The sequence below is a fragment of the Falco rusticolus genome, chromosome 11 (assembly GCF_015220075.1).
Source record: "Falco rusticolus isolate bFalRus1 chromosome 11, bFalRus1.pri, whole genome shotgun sequence".
In the NCBI taxonomy this organism is placed as follows: domain Eukaryota; kingdom Metazoa; phylum Chordata; class Aves; order Falconiformes; family Falconidae; genus Falco; species Falco rusticolus.
The window spans coordinates 11,098,699-11,117,097 of record NC_051197.1 but is presented as its reverse complement, the minus strand read 5'-3'; the positions used below and the strand labels follow the sequence as shown (position 1 = coordinate 11,117,097).

At 52.7% G+C, this 18,399-nt stretch overlaps 3 protein-coding genes across 7 annotated transcripts in view; 1 reads left to right on the top strand and 2 right to left on the bottom strand.

The window, feature by feature from the left end:
- The first annotated feature begins 326 nt into the window (after positions 1 to 326).
- On the top strand, positions 327 to 12,047 carry LOC119155540 (nuclear autoantigenic sperm protein). Of its 4 annotated transcripts, none has more exons than XM_037404356.1 (15): positions 327 to 490; positions 1,432 to 1,482; positions 2,183 to 2,293; positions 2,843 to 2,923; positions 3,110 to 3,207; positions 3,927 to 4,826; positions 6,661 to 6,743; positions 7,691 to 7,767; positions 7,895 to 7,968; positions 9,042 to 9,230; positions 9,473 to 9,639; positions 10,060 to 10,113; positions 10,207 to 10,278; positions 11,217 to 11,345; positions 11,878 to 12,047. In XM_037404356.1, exons 1-15 carry the CDS (start codon positions 429 to 431, stop codon positions 11,929 to 11,931), a joined length of 2,202 nt encoding a protein of 733 aa, XP_037260253.1. In that variant the 5' UTR covers positions 327 to 428; the 3' UTR covers positions 11,932 to 12,047. The 4 variants fall into 4 exon arrangements, with proteins under 4 accessions (XP_037260253.1, XP_037260252.1, XP_037260255.1 ...); XM_037404355.1 differs by having other exon boundaries at positions 328 to 490; positions 7,682 to 7,767; XM_037404357.1 differs by lacking the exon at positions 327 to 490 and adding an exon at positions 1,022 to 1,177 and having other exon boundaries at positions 7,682 to 7,767.
- A 603-nt stretch (positions 12,048 to 12,650) lies between these two features.
- CCDC17 (coiled-coil domain containing 17) lies at positions 12,651 to 16,401 on the bottom strand. The gene is made up of 9 exons (XM_037403529.1): positions 16,322 to 16,401; positions 14,710 to 14,845; positions 14,494 to 14,611; positions 14,336 to 14,392; positions 13,932 to 14,257; positions 13,712 to 13,777; positions 13,463 to 13,632; positions 13,013 to 13,158; positions 12,651 to 12,795 (listed from the first exon to the last, which is right to left on the bottom strand). Exons 1-9 carry the CDS (start codon positions 16,328 to 16,330, stop codon positions 12,762 to 12,764), a joined length of 1,062 nt encoding a protein of 353 aa, XP_037259426.1. The 5' UTR covers positions 16,331 to 16,401; the 3' UTR covers positions 12,651 to 12,761.
- Positions 16,402 to 17,095: 694 nt separating this feature from the next.
- Positions 17,096 to 18,399, bottom strand: part of GPBP1L1 (GC-rich promoter binding protein 1 like 1) — a 35,184-nt gene continuing 33,880 nt past the window's right edge. For both annotated transcript variants that reach the window (XM_037403527.1, XM_037403528.1), the window contains exons 11-12: positions 18,276 to 18,378; positions 17,096 to 18,019 (exon numbers count right to left, since the gene is read on the bottom strand). In XM_037403527.1, the coding sequence (XP_037259424.1) occupies positions 17,873 to 18,019; positions 18,276 to 18,378 (250 nt within the window). In that variant the 3' untranslated portion in view covers positions 17,096 to 17,872. The remainder of the gene's footprint in view (positions 18,020 to 18,275; positions 18,379 to 18,399) is intronic.

The following is an 18,399-nucleotide window of genomic DNA, read 5'->3' as shown; positions in this document are numbered from 1 at the left end:
ACGGCCGCCCTGCCCCGGGGCCCGCCCAGCCCGGCGTGCGGAGCGCAGTGCGGGCCCGGCGGGGCCGGGGCGGGCGCGGACTACGCTTCCCGGCGTGCCGCGCGGCGGCGCCCCCCCTCCCATCCGAACTCCGTTTCCCGGCGCCTCCCGCGCACCCCCGCCCCACCTCGCCCGGCACTACACTTCCCGGCGTGCCGCGCGGCCCCGCCGCGGCCTCCCCCCCGAGACTACGCTTCCCAGCGAGCCCCGCGCGGCGGAGCCCCGAGCGTCCCGCGGAGGGCGGGCGCGCGGCATGCCGGGAGCGGTAGTCCTCTCGCGGCGTGCGCGCGCCGCGAGGCGGGCCGGGGCGTGTCCTCGGGGGTATATAGGCAGCCGGAGGGGCAGGGGTCTGCACTCTGCCGCCGCCGCCCCTCTCTCCAGCAGCTTCTATGCAAGCGTCGGCCGTCGCCGCTCCCCCCCGCGCTGAGTCCGCGCCGGCCTCCCCGACTAGGTAGGGCCCCGCGGGCCGGTCCCGGTCCCGGTGTGTGCGTGTCCGGAGGATGGGGGGTGGCGGCAGGGGTGAGGGGGCCGCTTTCGCGCTACGGGGGTGACGGGAGGGGTGGGGGGCGGCGGGCAGGGTTTCCTTTCGGGGGGGGGGGAAGGCTGGGGGCGCCGGCTGGGCTGCCGCCCCTGCCCCCCGTGCCCCCGCCTCACCTCTGTTACCCCCCCCCCCCCCACCGGCGGTGGTACGTGCCGTCCCGCTCCTCCAGCGCCAGCTGGGCCCGCTCGGCTCGCGCGGGGCCACCACGTGACCCCTGCGCGGCTGCTGCCATCTTTGTTGGGGGCAGCCGATGCCGCGGAACCTTGCCTGTGGGCCGGGTTGGGGGAGGGGGAGCGGTGGGGGGCGGGGGGGCGGGGGTGGGTGGTCCCGCAGCGTCACGTGGCGGCGGGCCGCCAGCCCGTCAGGAGCCGCCGCCGGGGTTTGGCGCCAATGGCGGGGGCGGGGCCGGGAGAAGGCGGGAAAGGCGCCCATTGTCTGGCGGGGCGGGGGGCCCGGCCGCTGCCCGCCTCGCCCGGCCTTTGTTCCGCCAGCGCCGCCCCCGCCCCCTCCTGTCAGCTGCCGGCCGGGGCCCAGCGGCCGCCCGCAGCGGTGCCGGGAGGGCGGCCCGGCCGCACCGCTGCTTCCCTGCCTGGAAAGGTGGCGTGGAGCACAAGGTTCCGCGTTTTGCGGGTCGCCGCCGGTGTGCGGGGGGCGGCGCGGGCTGCGGAGCCGCTGGTCGGGCCTGTTGCGGCGCAGCCTGAGGGCGGGAGCGGCTGCTTGCCCGGCAGCCTGTAACTCAGACCGTCACCGGACCGGCGGGGCTGGTGGGGCGGCCGGTGGGCACCCTGAGGCTCGCCCCGCCGCGGAACGGGTGGCCTGTTACCAACCCTTCCTCGATGTTTGGTTTGCAGGATGGAAGAGGAATTGGCAGCTCCTTCCACGTCCACAGACAAGACAGACAGGTGAGCTGGGAGTTGGTGCTGTCAGTAGCCGAGAACGTGAGGTGCAGGGTGGCCGAGTGGAAGCAGAACGCTCGCCCTTCACTTGTCGGGCTTGAAGTTCAGCTGATGCGGGCACTGTAGGTGCCGGGTACTTGCCCTCACCCGTTGGTAGTCTGCATCAGGCTAGTGCAACAAAGCTCTTTCAAGGGCTAATAAATAACACAAATACTAGCTGTTGTTCAGGAACCTTCTGCTCTGTGAGTTAGTGCTTGGAAAGTGTTTGGGAGGCACAAGTATGTGGCCAGCATGTAGCAGTACCTCTGTGGGCAGCTCTTGTCCCACTTCAAGGTACTGCACTGGGATGCTCCTTCTGGAAATGGAGCCACGGGAGATGTGCTGAATTGGAACTAAGGCTTGCATCTGTTTTTCTCAAATGCATGGCTATTGTATTGGTGTGCAACAACTTGAAATATATTCTTTAGCATCCTTTGTCATACCAGCTTCTTGCGGTGGCTGGCAAAATCAACCTGTCTGCCCTTGGCCATCAGAATTAAAAGTTGGTCCAGATTTAAACAAAATCAAACCACCCCTACCCTGGTAGTTCAACCATTGTAATGTATGCAACTTGCTGTTGTATAAAGCTGACTAGGTTTTGAAAGCTGGATGTGGAATTACTATGGAAACTAACAGGATTCTGCATTTGATTTATTCTCCCCTCTAGTATGGATGTGGATGGAGAATCAAAGAAACTATTGGGTTTAGGACAGAAACACTTGGTAATGGGAAATATTCCGGCTGCTGTCAATGCATTCCAAGAAGCTGCGAGCTTACTGTGAGTAATAGAATGTTTTGTGTGTTTTTATAGGGCTTGGGTTTCAGCTTGACTATACTGATGTGGCTTATACAGGAAAGGTTGCAATTCTTACTTCATACATGCTGCTGTGTTTATAATACAAACGAGGAGAGGACAAACTGTTCAAATTGAACCCAAGTGTTGGACAATACTGTAGCTGGTATGCAATTTAGACAGCTTTTGTGGTAGTAATTGCTGGTGCGCTTCCCAAAGGAGAAAAAGGGATTTGGTATTTTATTTTGCAGTGGGGTTGTGATGTCCGTTAATATGAAAACGACAGTGTTATTTGCTAGTAACATGTTTACTAGTCTTGATCGTTCTCTGAGGGTGACACCTCTTTGGGTTTTAGACTAATTTACTTTGCTGGATGTTTGAGAGCCACATCTAGCTGAGAGGAGCACCTGTTATTTGAAACTGTGGAAGATGAGCCAAGAAATTGATTCTTCCTGTCAGGCATTTTTAGCTTTCAAGCTTACGTACCAAAATCTGAAGCGGGCATAGGCAAATAATTCTTCGTTGCTTTTGTAGGGGTAAAAAATACGGTGAGACAGCGGATGAGTGTGCAGAAGCTTTTTTTTATTATGGAAAATCTCTCCTGGAATTGGCAAGGTATGTTAACAGTTTCTCATTTGTTTAAGAATCTGCCTGCCGTAACAGCATTTCACCATTGTATAGGCAGGGTTACACTTGAACTTCATGTAAGCAAGGTTGCACTGGGTGGGATGGGCTGTGGTATTGCAGCTTGTGCGGTGTTATTACAAGAGCTAAGGGATAACAAACTTTTGTTCTTGTTAGAATGGAAAATGGTGTGCTGGGAAACGCCTTAGAAGGCGTGCAGGTTGAAGAGGAAGAAGAAAAAGCTGAAGATGAGTCTGCGTTACCAACTGTTGATGGTATGTAAAGCTGTCTGCCCTGTCGTGGAGGCACTAAGGTGCATTTTCTTGTCTGAATGATCCAAGTTCAGTCCATCGGTATCTTGAGTAGCCTGAATCATTCTGTTGAAACTCCTAGCAGCCTGAATGGACTTTTTTTATTCTTCTAATCTTTGTTAAAAGATTGAAAAAAACCTTAAACTCCTGCGAGGAACTGGTCACTGAAAGCACACGTAAAGGGTCACCAGGTGTCTGTGTCCTGAAGCACTGCATTCAGACTTGCTTTCTTAAGCTTCACAGTCAACTGGAACTGCTTTGTAACCTTGTAGCAGTACATTGTGTGTAGTAGGGCAGGTAAGAGTCTCTGTAAAAAGCCCAAGAACAGTAACTATTTTATACTACCTGCAGCTGGACATAATACAGGAATTCCTGTCAATCCAGACTATTAAAAGCACTGGCACCTCTTGCTTAGCTGTGACTAAAAATGCTAGCGCGCAAAACTGCACACTGCTTGAGCAGCTGCTTGCAATAATGCAGTCTGGGGAAGGGTTTGCTTATTTCAAGTTAATATGTTGGTTGTGTCTTAATTCCTTGTACTTTGAAAATGGACCTCTTAGGAATGTCATCTAACTTGGTGACAAACCAACACACTGGAGGGTCTGAGGGTGGTATTGTCAGTGCCCATTAATGTCTTTTATCACTAAACTCGAAGAAATGTTTATGCTTCCTCAATCATGTAGAAGAAGCAAGGGAAGAGTTGAGAGAACAGGTATATAATGCCATGGGGGAAAAAGAAGAGGCCAAAAAGTCTACAGAAGAGTCTCCAGTACTATCTGAGAAGGAAGTCAAAGAAGAGGATGTTGAAATGGAAGACATCACGGAAGAAAAACCAACAGAAGAAGCAGTTGCTGACAAGGATGTAAAGCTTGAAGAGGCTGAAGAGAAGACCGAGGCTTCTGTGGAAAAAGAAGTAACTTCAGAAGAGCAGAAACAGCAGGTTGCTGTGGAAAAGGAGGCTGCAAAAGAAATGGCAGCTGTGGAAGAGAAGGTAGTGGAAGAAGAGCGGAAGATGGTGCCTGAAAACAAGGTAGCAGAGGCAACTGAGGAGAAGGAGAGAATGATAGAAGCTTCAGACAAGGAGGTGGAAGCCTCTGTAGAAGAGGCTGAAGCTGGAGAAGTGACTGTGGAAGAGAAGGGAGATGTGGCAGAGCAGACAGCAAAAGCAACAGAAAAAGATCTGGCTGTGGAAAAGGGAGAGGCTGTAGAAGGGCAGGCAGAGGCAGCTGTGGAAGAAGAGAAGGCAGTAGCGCAAGTGACAGCAGAAGTGCAGGCAGCAGTTGCTGTGGAGCAGAAAGAAGCTGCAGAAGGGGCAGCAGAAGCAGCTGAACAGAAGAAGGTGGAGGAGAAACAAGAGCTGGTAGAGACTGCTACAGAAGAGAAGCCAGATGAGTCCAAAGAGCCAGAGTCCTCAAAGGAACCCATGCCCACAGAGGGCAAAGAGCCATCTAATGACTTGGAAGAAAAGGCTGAAGTAGCTGCTAAGGTAGAGAAAGAGGAAAAGAAGGATGACCTGGTGGAAGAGGGTGAAGGTGCTAAGGTAGAAAAAGAAGAGAAAGATGACCTGATGGAAGAGGGAGAAGGTAACAGTGAGAGGAGAAGTTATTGTGGGTGGATGACTTGATGGATTTGGCTAACAATGGGTAAAAAGTGTTCCATTCAGAATTTTCTGTTTGCCTTAGAATAAGGAAAAGGCACAGTAAAGGGGCTTTTGGAGGATTTTACATCCAAGTAAAGTTTCAAGGAATGGTCTCAGTTTCTTTAGACTAACGCTTAACTAACTGCAAAGCAAATCTTGAAAGCAAACTTACAGCCCTGTGAAATGTGTAAGTAACGGCTAGGCTCGTGGAGAATACTGAATGGATGTTCACTTGCATGCGTCTGGGTGTATTGCACTAACCTTCAGCACAAGTTGTTCGGAAGCACAAGTTGTCTCTGGTTATAACCATACTTCCTTTTAAAAGTGGAGCAGAAAAATAAGAACAGCTGAATACATTAAAAAGAAAAGAAATACGCTTTTAGTGGGGGGGAAGGAGCTCTCCCTTTGAGTCTCTCTGACAATTACAAGCAAGCATTTAGTTGGCAAATCTAAACTTAATTTGCCTTGGAACCTGAAGGCTTATTGTTACTATCTAGTAGTCTTCCAGCTCTCTAGCTTTTTCTGCCATTCCGCTTCCCTGCTTCACTGTAGCTGTTTTCTGGATTATGTTAGAGTAACTTAGTAAAACTTGCACATTTTGCTGAAGTATTACTTGCATGGTCTTAGTAGGCCAGTGCTTCCTATTGCACAAGTTAATTGATGAGCTGATAATTGAAACTTTGCTTGTCAGTAAATTTGCTTCAGAGGAAGAGCCTTATTTTAGGAACTGGTAAACATTCAGACTAAATCCTTTTGGACACTGACAGGATTTGTACTGCTGAGCAGAGTGAACCTCACTGGTGGAACAGCTGCCTAACAAGGTGTCTGTCTGGATGTAGTATGACTGAACATAAACTAAGAATAGTTATCCACTCGTCGTTATCCTGTGAAAGGCTGCTTATGTACAAATACTGCTGCTTTCCCCCACCACCCCCAACTCTGCTAGTCTGAGGACACTCCTGAACATCCTCATCTAGTACTGTGTCATTCCAGACTTCTCCCGCTACTTAAAAAGTTTAACTTCTTAACACCTCCTCTGGTTTACCTTTGAGCTGTCCTGATACAGGTTTGGCCATCTCAGTGGTAGGTGAGGGTTCTCTAGTCTCCGTCCCATCAAGCTCACGTTACTCCGGAATTAGCAGTCATGATATGGGAACTAAGCGTGTGACCTTAGCATGCAAGTCAACCAATGCTCTGAAGTTACTAGCCGTACTCCTTCATTGCACACTTTCCCAAAAATCTTTTCTACAAGTAGAATAGATCATGTAGTGCTCCTACACAGCATCAGAAGTCAAATCAGTGCTGCACAATACAGATTCATTAATAACATTGCTGACGTGTCTGACATGAGGAACATGACTTCAGAAATAGTCTTTATTTGTACACAGTTTGGCAGCTATCTTGCTGAAAACTCCTGTTATCTGTAGCATGAAGTCCAGCAACTGATCGGTACCTCCAGAGCTCAGTCCAGCATCCTGTGGTTTCAGTGGGAGTTCACAATGAATTTGTGAGAACTGAATCCTGTGTTAAGTTTCTGTTCTAGATAATGTGAAGTTAGACTTAAAACAAGGGCTAAGGCAGCCTGGAACTACTTTAGTCTACGGTGCCTACCACTTTCAGCAAGATGGCTGCTGCTGAGCATTTAATGTATCTGTGCTCTTCTTGCATCCCACATCTAACCTGTCACTGGAAGGATAAGGGCTGGATATTTATTCTGCCTGACTCCATGTGAAGCAAGCATAACAACAACAAGTGTTGTTCATCTACTTTCCTTGTAGAAACAGAAGAATCTGAAGAGGAAGATAAAGAAAATGATAAAGCTGAAGATGATAAGGAGAATGAATTGACAGTAGAAGACAAGGTGAGATTGCTGACCTCTGATATGTGTGCTCATAGGAGAGTGCAGTGTTTATCTAAATGTCATGTTAAAGTCTTTATAAGAGCTCATGTGTATTTCATTTAGTCTTGTGTAGGAAATTACTTTTGAAAACCAGTATTGCCTAAAGAAGCAGCATGTTCTGCATAGTCTGCGTTGCAGGATCTTGCTCAGCTCTGTAAACTTGGGCTTGTTTAGCTGCACTGAAACAAATGCTTGCAGTCTACTGATGAGTAAAGCAGCCTGGTGAATGCAGGGACAGTTGCTTTAGCTTGTGGCTAAAGTTAGTTACTTGCAAGAGTTCATTCTCTGCTTGTTTTGTTGGCTCCCTGTGTATGTTGAATGCACCCAGTCCAGGAAGTCCTGATTAGGATGGGGATTTAGTGGGAAGTGTAGTGCTGCTTAAATCTGAGGTGTTATGTTGATATAGCAGTCAAAACACCTGGAAAAATCTGAAGCCTGTTAGAGTGTGCTACTAAGCATGCTAGACAACTGTTTGGAATATCTGTCTGTTCCTCAGGCTGTTCTAATGGAAGCTCAAAAGCTCATTTAAAAAGCGGAACATGGAACTCCTTTACTTAGCTTTTGGTTCATCTAAACAGCACCTTAAATGAAATCCTACTCTTGGGATAATATTGGTGCTTGGTGCCCTGTTATTTCTGGAAAAAAGAATTAAGGCTGTATCAACTGACGACAGTGTAAGCCTATGTTCTACTTAAAACATCTTTGCTGCAGGCAAAATCTTGGTTGATGCAATAACTTCTGCTCTGTGTGTTTTGTTTTGGTGGGTTTTTTTTCTCCTTCTAGTGGTAAACTGTTGGCTTCTTCAAGAAATTTATTCCTTGACAATGCTGCTTAGAAATTCAGTGGTGGTGTTTGATGTGATATGCAACCAAGTCACTCAATCTTTAATGCATTTCTAGTCTTTACAGGAAAGCGAGGAGGATGAAATTGGAAATCTTGAGCTAGCCTGGGACATGCTGGAGTTAGCAAAAGTCATCTACAAGAGGTAAATACTGAAGTCCTAATTTGGATATGCGCTAGAGAAACTCATTGTAAATGGGAGGTGGCATAAGCAATTGGTGAATGTGGCATATTCTGATCAGTTTTTGAAAACTACCTTTTTCTTGATTTAGACAAGAAACAAAAGAAGCTCAGCTCCATGCGGCTCAAGCTCATCTAAAGCTAGGAGAAGTTAGCATTGAATCCGGTTAGTATTAATGCTTATGTACAAAGTGTTCAGTTCCACTTTCTGTTGTGCTCGATTTTGTACTTAAAGTGAATGGAGGTGAGTTAAGGCTGTTAAGATGAAAGCAAAATAAGCTTTGTCTGATTATGGTAGTGCAGCCATGTGAGAAGCTTTGGAATCAATGGATGAACGAGTTGGTGTCTTAAACAGGGTACTCTGTGCTTTTCCAGAACACTGAAGGAAGGCTGAGTGGGAGGTGGCATGTTACCAGATCAAAACCAGCCTTGTGTTCTGCTTTATAGGCAGGGTTTGGTTATCTTCAGAAACTTGGGAGAGACCTGCTGTATTGAAACAGTGAGTCGCTGAGCTTGGTGGGAGGTGTCAGTACCATGCCACTTCCAGAACCATAAAGACCACAAATGGAAAATGGTTGACTGTCTCAGACTTTCCAGAATCTTGGGGTATGGTCAGGAAAGGCTCTTATGCAGCAGAAAAAAGGAGTGGGAAGGAAGCCCCAGGTTTTCACTTTCTAAAGTGTCTTTATTTGCCCTTCAGTTAAAAACATGTCTTAAGCTTGTTAAATCCAAGTAGAGTGTAACGTTTTCCGTTATGGCAAGCATTGGAAATAATCTGACAGGTTTCTGGACCGGGGCTACAAAACGGTTGTGTCTTGTGTCGCTAGAATGCATTCAGTGGAGCGCTTGACTGGAAGGTAGCCGGGGCTGTCCTGAGCTCTGGATTCAAGTTGCAGTTGGGAGCAGTCACATACGGTTTCTGGTAGTGGGTAAATCGGGATTTGTGTGCCTGGCTTTGACTTGGCCGCTTCGTTAGCAGCGTTGCTGTGAGTAGACAAAGCACTCCTGGGAGAACGAGAGGAACTGGACTCGAATCGGTCTTTGAGGGGGGAGGCAGAGTTGTCACTTGGTAGTCTGAGAGCAGCCTGTTGCGGAACCGAACTGCCGTATTCAACGGTGGTTCTGTTTTCAGGCTATATGAAGTGTAATAAAATGGGGAGTAACTGAATGAGGGTTTAGATCTTGCTTGTTTGGATAAGTGAGTGTGGTTTGCAAAGACCTTGTGGCTTTCTCCTACAGAAAACTACACACAGGCTATAGAAGAGTTTCAGGCCTGCCTGGCCCTGCAGCAGAAGTACCTGGAGGCTCACGACCGCCTGCTAGCTGAGAGTCACTACCAGCTGGCGCTGGCGTACCACTACAACAGCCAGTTTGATGAGGCAGTTTTGCAGTTCGGTAAATCCATGGAAGTCATTGACAAGAGAATGGGTAAGAGGATTTCTAAAACTGCCTAGTGAATGAGAGCTTTCACAAGTCAGAGCAGACTTTAACTGCCTTAAAAGTACTTAGGTGTACTTGCTGCGCAAACATTTGTGGGTCTGAAAGTGGTAACGGGCTGTACTGATACCAGAATTGTTGAAACCGTGTGTGTTAGCAGGTACTTGCCTCAGGATCACCGGACAGCTACTTTGTCTTGAGATTTTTTTGCCATGATAGCTGTTTTGTCCTAGCAATGCTCACTGAGCGAATAAAGAAGGCAGAAAGTGGGTCCCCTGAAGATGAGAAGGAGATCGAAGAACTAAAGGGACTGCTTCCTGAAATTAAAGAAAAGATAGAAGATTCCAAGGAGTCTCAAAAGAGTGCAAGAGTAGCTGAGCAGGCGCTGAAAGCAACTCTGGTTAGTGCACCCAGTGGTTTCCTTCTAACCAAGCGTTCTTCCAGTCACACTTGTAAACCAGCAGTGGAAGGAGCTCAGACTTGGTGGTACGGACTGGGGGCTGATGGTGGATGCTACAGGCTGTGATTGTGAGGAGGGAACTAAGGCAGCTGACGCCTGAAGAGAGGCTGTTTAGTAAGTGCACCAACACTAACTGTTCCAAACTAAACTGGAATATGATGGGCTTCTATAGCAGTTGAATGTGTTGGGGCAGCAACAGGTCAGCCAAATGTGAGAATAGACTCAAGTGTTGCGTCTGTCTGGTGTGTAAGTGCAGGCTGCAGCACTGAGGTGTCAAGGATCTGGGTTTTCTATCCTTCTCTAAACAAGCATATATGGTCTTGCCAGAACTTGGTCAGTGTTTTTTCTGCTTTTCTTAAGGTTGGAACTACATCTGGCTTTGCACAACGTGAAGACGGTGGTTCTGTTTCCACAGTAAGTTAACTTAAGATGGATCTTGATAATTCCTGTCTGCTCTGAGGATTGCTGTTTGCTGTTACTCATGTGTCAATGTCTGTCTTGTAACAGATTCCAGTGAGAAAAGCAGCTGACGGTGCATCTCAGTGTGTTACAGACATCTCTCACCTAGTCAGGAAAAAGGTGAGTCCAGAAATTACTAGTTGAACAGTTTGTTAAAGCACTCTTGGCTTACTCTGTATAACTGGATTTCTTGTCTTAAAACTTTTTTTTTCTTCACTTAGCCCTGTAATGGAAAAAACCACTCTAAAAGCAAAACTAGAAACAATGTGTGAAACCCCTTTCCACTGGGAGCCACCCAGCCTCCAGGAGACTGCTCCTGATGGCTCCGCACCCTGCCTGACCCGCACTGGTTTAACTTCAGAGCAGAGTTGTGTGGCTTCTGCAGGTGCTCTCTGAACAAGTGCCCTCTTCTGCAAGAGGGCACCTGCAAGAAGAGCAGGGTTGCCTACAGATCTTAAGAAAAGGGCAAGCAACCAGCCTGGGTTGGAATCCCTTCTTTCCAAGTGGAAATGGAGAACTGCACTTAATGAATAGCAAAGCCAGTATAATGGTACTAATAAGCTGCCTCTACAGAGACGCTGTATTGAGCGCTATTTTCCTGTTTGCTGGTGTAATTAGTTATCCCCTGTAGGATCTTATTTTGCATGCTGCTGTGGTGCAGCCTGGCCTGTGTTATATCAGCCTCTTTCAGTTTGGGTTTGCCCGGAGCAGCTTTGCTGCGCTCTACAGAGGCGATTGTAAGTGTGATAGATGCCCTGGGTCTACCCCCTTACCAGTGACCTGGCTCAGCAGTTGTGTTTCCTTGCGGAACTATAACTAAGGATAATTTGGCACTACGGATACTAGCACCTAAATGCCTTACTGGAAATGCCTTCCAGTTGAGACCTTTGTGCCAAAGCCTCAGAACTTTGGTTAAATCATAACAGTGAAGTTTGTCTTGAACCTGGCAAGTAGAAGTTGAATAAATGTGCAGTGATGTCTAAAAAAAAGCCTAAAAAAATAAAAAGCTTAAACTTCAATTTGTACATTGTGAAGACTATAAATAATTTTCTTCTCAGAGGAAACCAGAGGAGGAGACCCAACAGGGAGAGAATGAAGCTAAGAAATCTAAACCAGAACTGGCTGTCAATGGTGGTGCTGATGCTGTCCCCAGTGGAAATGAGGTTCCAGAAAAAATGGAAGAGGAGGTGGGCAGCTGAGTCAGGAGTCCGTGTCATGCTTCTTGGGTTTTTCTCCTTCCCTTCCCTCTGTTCAGGCATGGGCTTGTGCCTGGTAGATGTTCTGGTTTTATTGCCTGCTGGTCTTTTCACAAGGCTTCCCAGATGGGATGGGGAGCATTCCCCAGCTGGCAGGATGCATGTTCTACTGTGGTGTCCGACACTGGGCTGGGAAGACACCGGCTGTGGAGACTTGCCTGTGGGGTGGGACAGAAACGTCTTCTGGGTGTTTGAGCCAGGCTGAACTACAGCACAGGGCCTTTTCCCAAAGTATTTTTGATACTCCTGGGTTTTCTTACTTACCTGGGCTACAATTGTTACATGTCAATATTTTAGGATAGTGTTGGCCTCTGGAGACCAGCAAAGCACAAGTAGTAATTTTAAGTGTTCAACTTACAGAAACCTTGAACTGCTGCATGAATTGGTGCTGTAAGGTGGTGTCTTGGTGTTTTTTTTTAAAAAAAAAAACAAAAAAAACACAAACCCTTCTCTTTCCTTTTAGACAGAGAAAAGGCCACAAGCAGAATCAGGGGCTGCAGTTGAAAGCACAGTATGATAATTCCTTAACCTTGGACACTCCTCTCCTTACAAGGAAAATGGTTTTGTATATAGTGTATTTTTTCACTTTTTGGCAACTTTTGTATGACTCCAATAAAGATTGTAAGCAAATAATCCCTGCCTTGATCTTCCTCCTGTTACAAGCCCCAGCCTCTGTTCCTCACCTGGTTGCCCGAGGGTTGTGGGTCTCAGCCCTGGCACCCTCGGGGGCTCCCTGGGCATTTCCATCCACATCTGCCTGAGGAGGCAGGAGGGAGTGTGCTGGGGCAAGCAGGGCTGGCTGCCGGTGGGAGGAGGGATGGATGGGATGGAGGAAACTCGCTGCAGCTTTGCATGGGAAGGTTGAGAGAAAGCCTTTTTGCCTTCTGCTGGGGCGTGGGACAAGGCCGTAGCTCTGGCTGTGTTGGGTTCTTCCTGTGCTGAGCCTGGTGGTGGGTCCTGTGGTGCCTCCCTTGGCCTCCAGCAGCCTAAACGTGCTGGGGAAGGCTGGGAAGTGCTTGTGTGGCTGCTGCACCCCCTGTACGTACTGGGGCACTGCTGAGGTGCAGCACTGGCTCTGCTCGGCCTCCACTTTATGTCCCTCTGTGGGATGGTGGCTCTGGACAGTGGTAACAGCTAGCCTCTGGGCCAGCCTCTCTCCCTGCGTGGACCCAAGTGGGGATGAGAGGCTGCTCTAGGCCAACTGTATGTGTGTATATATTAAAAAAGGCCGAGAAGTGAAGAACAACAGATCGAAGCGATTTATTTAGCACGTGGCCAACACCAGAGGGGAGGAAGTCTTGCTGGGGGTGTTGCTGCTTCCCAGGGCTGAGCTGTCAGTGCCTCTGGTCAGGCCTCCCCTAGCGAGGGCTGGAGGAGCGAGCCGCAGGGGAAGGAGAGGGGGAAAACCTGGCTGTGTCCCCAGCGCTAATTACACAGCTGGTCCCCCAGCCCTGCGGCTGTAACACCAAGTTTTGCCTTCCCTTCACGGCGCGTCTTAACTAGGACCCGGTGTCCTGCTCCAGCCTGGCGAGGGGGTGCCGGGGCAGGGCCGTGGGGACACCGCCTGCTCGTGGGGACACCCCCTGCTCGTGGCTCACCTTCGGCGAGGCTTGTGCTGTGCCGGGGGCTCCCGAGCAGGAGGAGGGTCCTCCAGGGCCCTGAAGGGGGCAAGGGGGAGGCTGGGGGGCACACGGGGGTGGCTGGGGGCTGCGGGGCTGCCTGTCAACGCTGGCCTGGGGGACTCCTGGGAAAGGAGGAAGGTGGCGTTAATGGGAGGGGGGGGTGTCCCGGTGCCACACATGGCGTTGGGTGTGCAGAGCAAGCCACACCTGCGGGTCAGCACTGGGGGACACACCTGCCCCCATGGCCCTGGCTCCGTGGGGCAGCCGCGTCCCCAGCTGTGTCCCCAGCTGCAGCCAAGGAAGCTGGTCCCGAAGCACCTCCCCACGCTCATACCTCCACACTCATCCTGCCCCGCTCAGCAGCCCAACCCCATCTCCCCTCCCCTCCCTGGAGAACTGGAATCACCCCGGGACAAGGCACTTAACTGCAAAAAGCTCTGGTGCGGCCAGGGCTGGCAGGAGTGGGGGGGCCACGGGGGGCGGGAGGATGGCGGGGGGCAGCTGTGGCCCCATCCACTCTGCGTGGCATCGCAGCATCCCCACCTCTGCCTGGAGCTGGGCCAGCTCCTCCATGTGCTGCTGGGCTGCCCGCGAGCCTGGCGGATGGGAACAACTCGGCGCGGGGTTTAACCGCCCCCCCCCCGCCCCCAGCAGCCCCCTCCCCAAGCATCCCACCGGGCTGGTGCTCAGGCCGCTGGCTGTCCCGGTTGTGCCGCTGCGGTGACTCTCCCCGCTTAACGCCTAAGGGATCGCTGTCACTCAGCGCCGACACTGTTGCAGCCTCTCCACTTGCACACGCCATAGGCAGCCCAGGGGCTCCGACTGTGACCCCACAGGCAGCCGGGGGCCGTGGGGTGCAGTGGGGGCTGCCCCATCCCTGGGGCCCAGCACCTACCGGCATCGGCTCTCCTCTCCCTCCTGACCTTCAGCGCCAAGAGCTCATCTTCCAGCCGCCGGTTCTCCAGCTCCACGGCCAGCAGCGCGGCATCCAGGCCCCGGCCCCCCGCGCCGGGGGGCTCTGCCGGCACAGCCGGGGGCGCCTCAGCTGCCGGCCACGGAGCCAGGGTCCCTAACGGGGGCTGGGGCTCACCCGTCCGCCTGCCCCCGCGCAGCCCCGCGGGTCCCTTCTCCAGCAGCGCGGCCTCCACCTGGAGCTGGAGGAGCTGGTCCAGGATGGCGGGGTCGCTCCCGCCGGCGCGCAGGTAGGCCAGCCGCAGCGCCCTGCCACAGCCCGCGGTCAGCCGCCGCCGCGGCCCCGGGGCGCTCGGCTGGGCCCCCCCCGCGCCCGCGGACCCTCACCTGGCCTCGGCCGCCAGCGGCCCGGCTGGGGGGGCGGTCTCCAGGCACGGCGCGGCCCTGGGGGAGGAACGGGCAGGTGGCGGGGGGTGAGGGCCCCTTGCTGGGCAGCACCTGGGCGCTCCCCGGGGCGCAGAGCCCCGTCCCCCCCCGGGGCTCACCCGCCGTGGGCCGCTCGCAGCCGCCCGGCCTGGTCCCGCAGGGCCCGGCTCCGCTCCACTTCCCCCTGCTCGGGGCGGGGGGTCGCGGCTGCCCGGGCCGCCAGCCTCCGGCACAGCGCTGCGGGACGGCGGGGTCAGGGGGCTCGGCAGGGCCCGCACAGCCCCGCTCCCGGCGCCCCGCACCCCGCAGGTGCCGCCCCACCGCCCGGCGCTCACCCTCCCTCTGCTGCTCCAGCCGCCGCGTCCGGGCCCGGATCTCGGACACGCGGCGCTCATGGGCCTCCCGCAGCGCCGGCTGCTGCCGCCCGTGCCCCGGGGCCGGGCCCTGCCGGTGCTCCTGCTGCGCGGGGGGCTGCAACGGGCGGCAGCGGCTGGAGACCACCGGCCGCGGGGAGCCGCCGCGGTGCCGGTGCCCCCCCGGGCGCGGGGCCGCACCTCCCCCGGCGGCCTCCAGCAAGCGGCGCCGGCCGGGCGGAGCAGCGCCCTCTCGCGGGGGGTGAGCACCTGCCCCGGGGGTCCCCCGCCCCCCCGGCCCCCCCCGGCCGGCGGCAGCCTGGGAAGCACAAGGAGCCGGGGGGGCGCAGCGCGGGCGCGGTGCGCGGACGCCCCGACCTCGCGGGAGCAGAAGGGAAGGGGAAGGGGCGATGACGCCCACCCTGGCGGCGCGGCGGGATGCGGGGGGCGCAGGGTGCCCCCGGCTCAGGCCAGGCGGGACCCAGCCGCGCTGGCTGCGATGCCGCCCCCTCGGCCCCCGCCGCGCCCCCGCCCCCGCCGACCGTCCCGCCCCGCCCGCGCCCCCGTGCCCGGCCCCACGGTACCGGGGTGTCCTGCGGCCGCCCCGCCGTGCCCGGGTCCCCCCCCGCCGGCAGCGGGGCCCCCCCGGGCGGGCAGGAGGTGGCGGCTGGGGGGGCCCCGGGGCAGAGCCGCTCCTCGTGGAGCCGCAGCAGCGGGCGGGAGCCGAGCGCCATGCGGCACCGGGGGCAGCGGAACCCCGCCATGCCCGGCCTCAGCCCCCCGGCCCGGCACAGCCCCGCGCGGCGGCGGTCGCTGCCGTGTTTGGAGCCGTCGCTACGGCGGGAGGGCGGGGGCCCGGCCGTGCCCAGTTTGCCACGGGCACCGGGAGGGGAGAAACGCCGCCCGAGCAACCGGCGGGGAACGATGCGGGGGGGCCCTGCTCCGGCAGCGCCGCGACACTGGGCCCGGCCCCGCGGCCGTTGCTGAGCGACCCCCCCTCCCCCCCTCCGCCGGCAGGTGCAGCAGCGGCCCCCCCGCAGCCCCCCCGCCCGCACCGGGAGCCGCTCAAGCAGAAGCCGCCGCCGCCCCCTGCGCCCCACCGCGTCCAGACCACGGGGCGGGGGAGCCGGGGGGCGCCGGGCCCGAGCACCCACGTCGTGCTGCTCCCGCTCAGGGGGGCTCCCCGCGCCGGCGGAGCCAGTTTGCCCAGTACAGGTGGCGAGCGGCACGCATTTATTTTTAAACTCACCCCTTTTCTTGACAACGATGCAAATACAATACGTAATTTTTCACTTAAATGGATGTAGGAAGTGAAATGAAAAATAAAAAAACCAAAGTAAACTTTTCCAGCCAAAAGCCCTGTTCGATGGGCCTGAAGCAGTAGGACGGCAGTGGCAGCCCCCAGGGAGGACGGAAGCGGCGGTTCGGAGGAACGTGGACAATCTGTGCAATGCCTGACAGCACCCCCAGCACCCCAGTATGCCCAGCACCCCCAGCACGCTCCCAGCTCCCGAGCCCCCCTCGCCCGGGGGCTGCAGGGCCCTGCCGCCCCCCCAGCCCCCAGGACCTAGAGGCACAGCGCATGGAGTCCCACCTGGCTCATCAAGCGCTCCCTTGAGTCCAGATGCAAAGGCGCCCGGCTCAGCCTTCACACCGTGACACATCTGCCCTCTCTGCCTGGTCACCAGTGGATTAAAAAAACCCGATCGAGGCCGGGGTGATCCCCCTCAGGGCGGGACCAGGGCTTCCTGCTCCACGTGCGATTCCATCCAACCCGCTTGCAAACAGTGCACAACCATGCCAATACTTTCCAATCCAAAACGTTTGTGTACAAGCTGAACTTAAAACAGACACTAAAATAGCTTAGGCCACAACTGAGTTGTTTGTAAAATCCTTTTTAATCTAATAGAAATGTTTTCATGAATTTTTAAAAAAGATTTCAATGAAAACAGCTTTGGATTCAGACATTCCCTTGCCATGTTGTGAACATAAACAGCAGCATTGCACTAGGAACAAGTGACACCGACCAGTTGAGCTTCACGATTTTGTATGAAGCAGAATAAAAAAGCAAACTGCTTTAAGTGGAAGATAATTTGAATTACTCTCTTAAAAAAAAAAAAAACAAAAACAATCAAAAAAAAACCCCAACCAACAAAACAACAACCATGGGCTATCATCTCAGTCTTGTTCTTCCTCTCCCTTCTTAAAGGAAGAGTTTAGCTTCTGCAGTCTGAGCGCTACAGCAATGTTTGCCAAGTGGAAAAATACAGCGGGAGAAGAAACTATTTATCCCCAGTGCTATTAGACCCCCAAAGTTGCAGGTCCCTTTAGAGGAAAAGCTTTTCTTACATAAGAAAGACAATTAGAATTGGCAAACTGATGCAAAATATTTATTCCAAGTTAGTTATTTTTGATGCAGTAGTTTCTCCCCCTCATACAGACTCAATGTGATAGTCACTTTTTTAAATCTGTAAATAATGTTATCAAAATAATCTTAATCTTTGAAATCTCACAAAAAATTTATATTTTACAATCCACCCTGAATATCAAGGCTGCAAGAAGAAGAACACAAACAATTCCTATATCCAAATATTTTACAGCTGTACCCAAAAAAAGAAAACCACAAACGCCTGGTTAAGTGATGAAGCTCCCCGAGCCGCCAAAAAAAATAAAATAAAATAAAATATTCATGTTATTAGCATTAATTTAACATAATTAGAACTTCAATAGCCATTTTGTCATTGACAATGATTGTTTTAGCACACTTACCGCATGACATTATGTAATGCAGGCGGCACTGTTAGAAGCTTGTTGTTGCAAAGATCAGTCAGCCACTTGTATCCTGCTTACAAGACTGAACTTGTGCACTGCCCCACAAGGGATTTTTGTCAAAATTTGCTAGCTGCACAAACTTCTATTAAGCATTAGGGCAAAACCAAAAGAAAAAGCTAAAGAAGCCAATTTCTCTCTTCTTTGGGATACAATTATTTCCCTTGTGCATGAAGTATCAACAACAAAAGAAAAAACTGAACAGACTGGAGACAGAATAAACTCTGTTTAGTTTATACAACCCCAAACACATGTTGAGCTATGAACTGAGTTTATTGGGTTGGTTTTATTTATTTTAATTTTCTTGTGCCCGCTTTCAGGCATCGTCATCTGACGTTTCGCTGCTACTAGTTTCTGTGTCTGAGTCCTCAATCTTTGTCTTAAAAGTGCTTCTCCAGTGGAACAACAGGCTGGAGCCGCGGCCCTGAAGAAATCCGTTCTTCCCAAATCCATTTCTTCTTCGCTGTAGGAAGGAAATTAAGTTTTAAAACAAGCAAAAGTGCAGAAAGTAACTGTCGCTAGCCACCTGCAGACACAAATTAAGTATTTAACTGCGTACACACGCTCTGCACAGATAATGCAGGTTAACCAATTACACTACAATCTCACTGCAATTCTCTGTCCTCTCCAACATCCTTAAGAATCACACCACGAAAGACTGGTGCATGAGAAGGGAGAGGGAGAAGAGCGGTCACAAGTGGCAAGAGCTGTAAACGTACCTGCTCTGATTTAATTTGGAACTCTTTGAGCTCATCCTCCGTGAGGGGAAGGTAGTTCTCATCATTTTCAGGATATTCCTGCCATCCCATTTCTTTCAATAACCTGATTTGCAGAGGAAATAAA

Excerpts from the sequence above, each read along its gene's own strand:
- CCDC17 (XM_037403529.1), bottom strand. Across the intron at positions 14,393-14,493 it reads CTGCGAGCGGCCCACGGCGG|GGCCGCGCCGTGCCTGGAGA; the intron begins GTGAGCCCCGGG and ends TTCCTCCCCCAG. Across the intron at positions 14,258-14,335 it reads CCGCTGGCGGCCGAGGCCAG|GGCGCTGCGGCTGGCCTACC; the intron begins GTGAGGGTCCGC and ends GGGCTGTGGCAG.
- LOC119155540 (XM_037404355.1), top strand. The coding sequence starts at position 429 with ATGCAAGCGTCGGCCGTCGCCGCTCCCCCCCGCGCTGAGTCCGCGCCG. Across the intron at positions 1,483-2,182 it reads TCCACAGACAAGACAGACAG|TATGGATGTGGATGGAGAAT; the intron begins GTGAGCTGGGAG and ends TCTCCCCTCTAG. Across the intron at positions 11,346-11,877 it reads CAGAAAAAATGGAAGAGGAG|ACAGAGAAAAGGCCACAAGC; the intron begins GTGGGCAGCTGA and ends CTTTCCTTTTAG.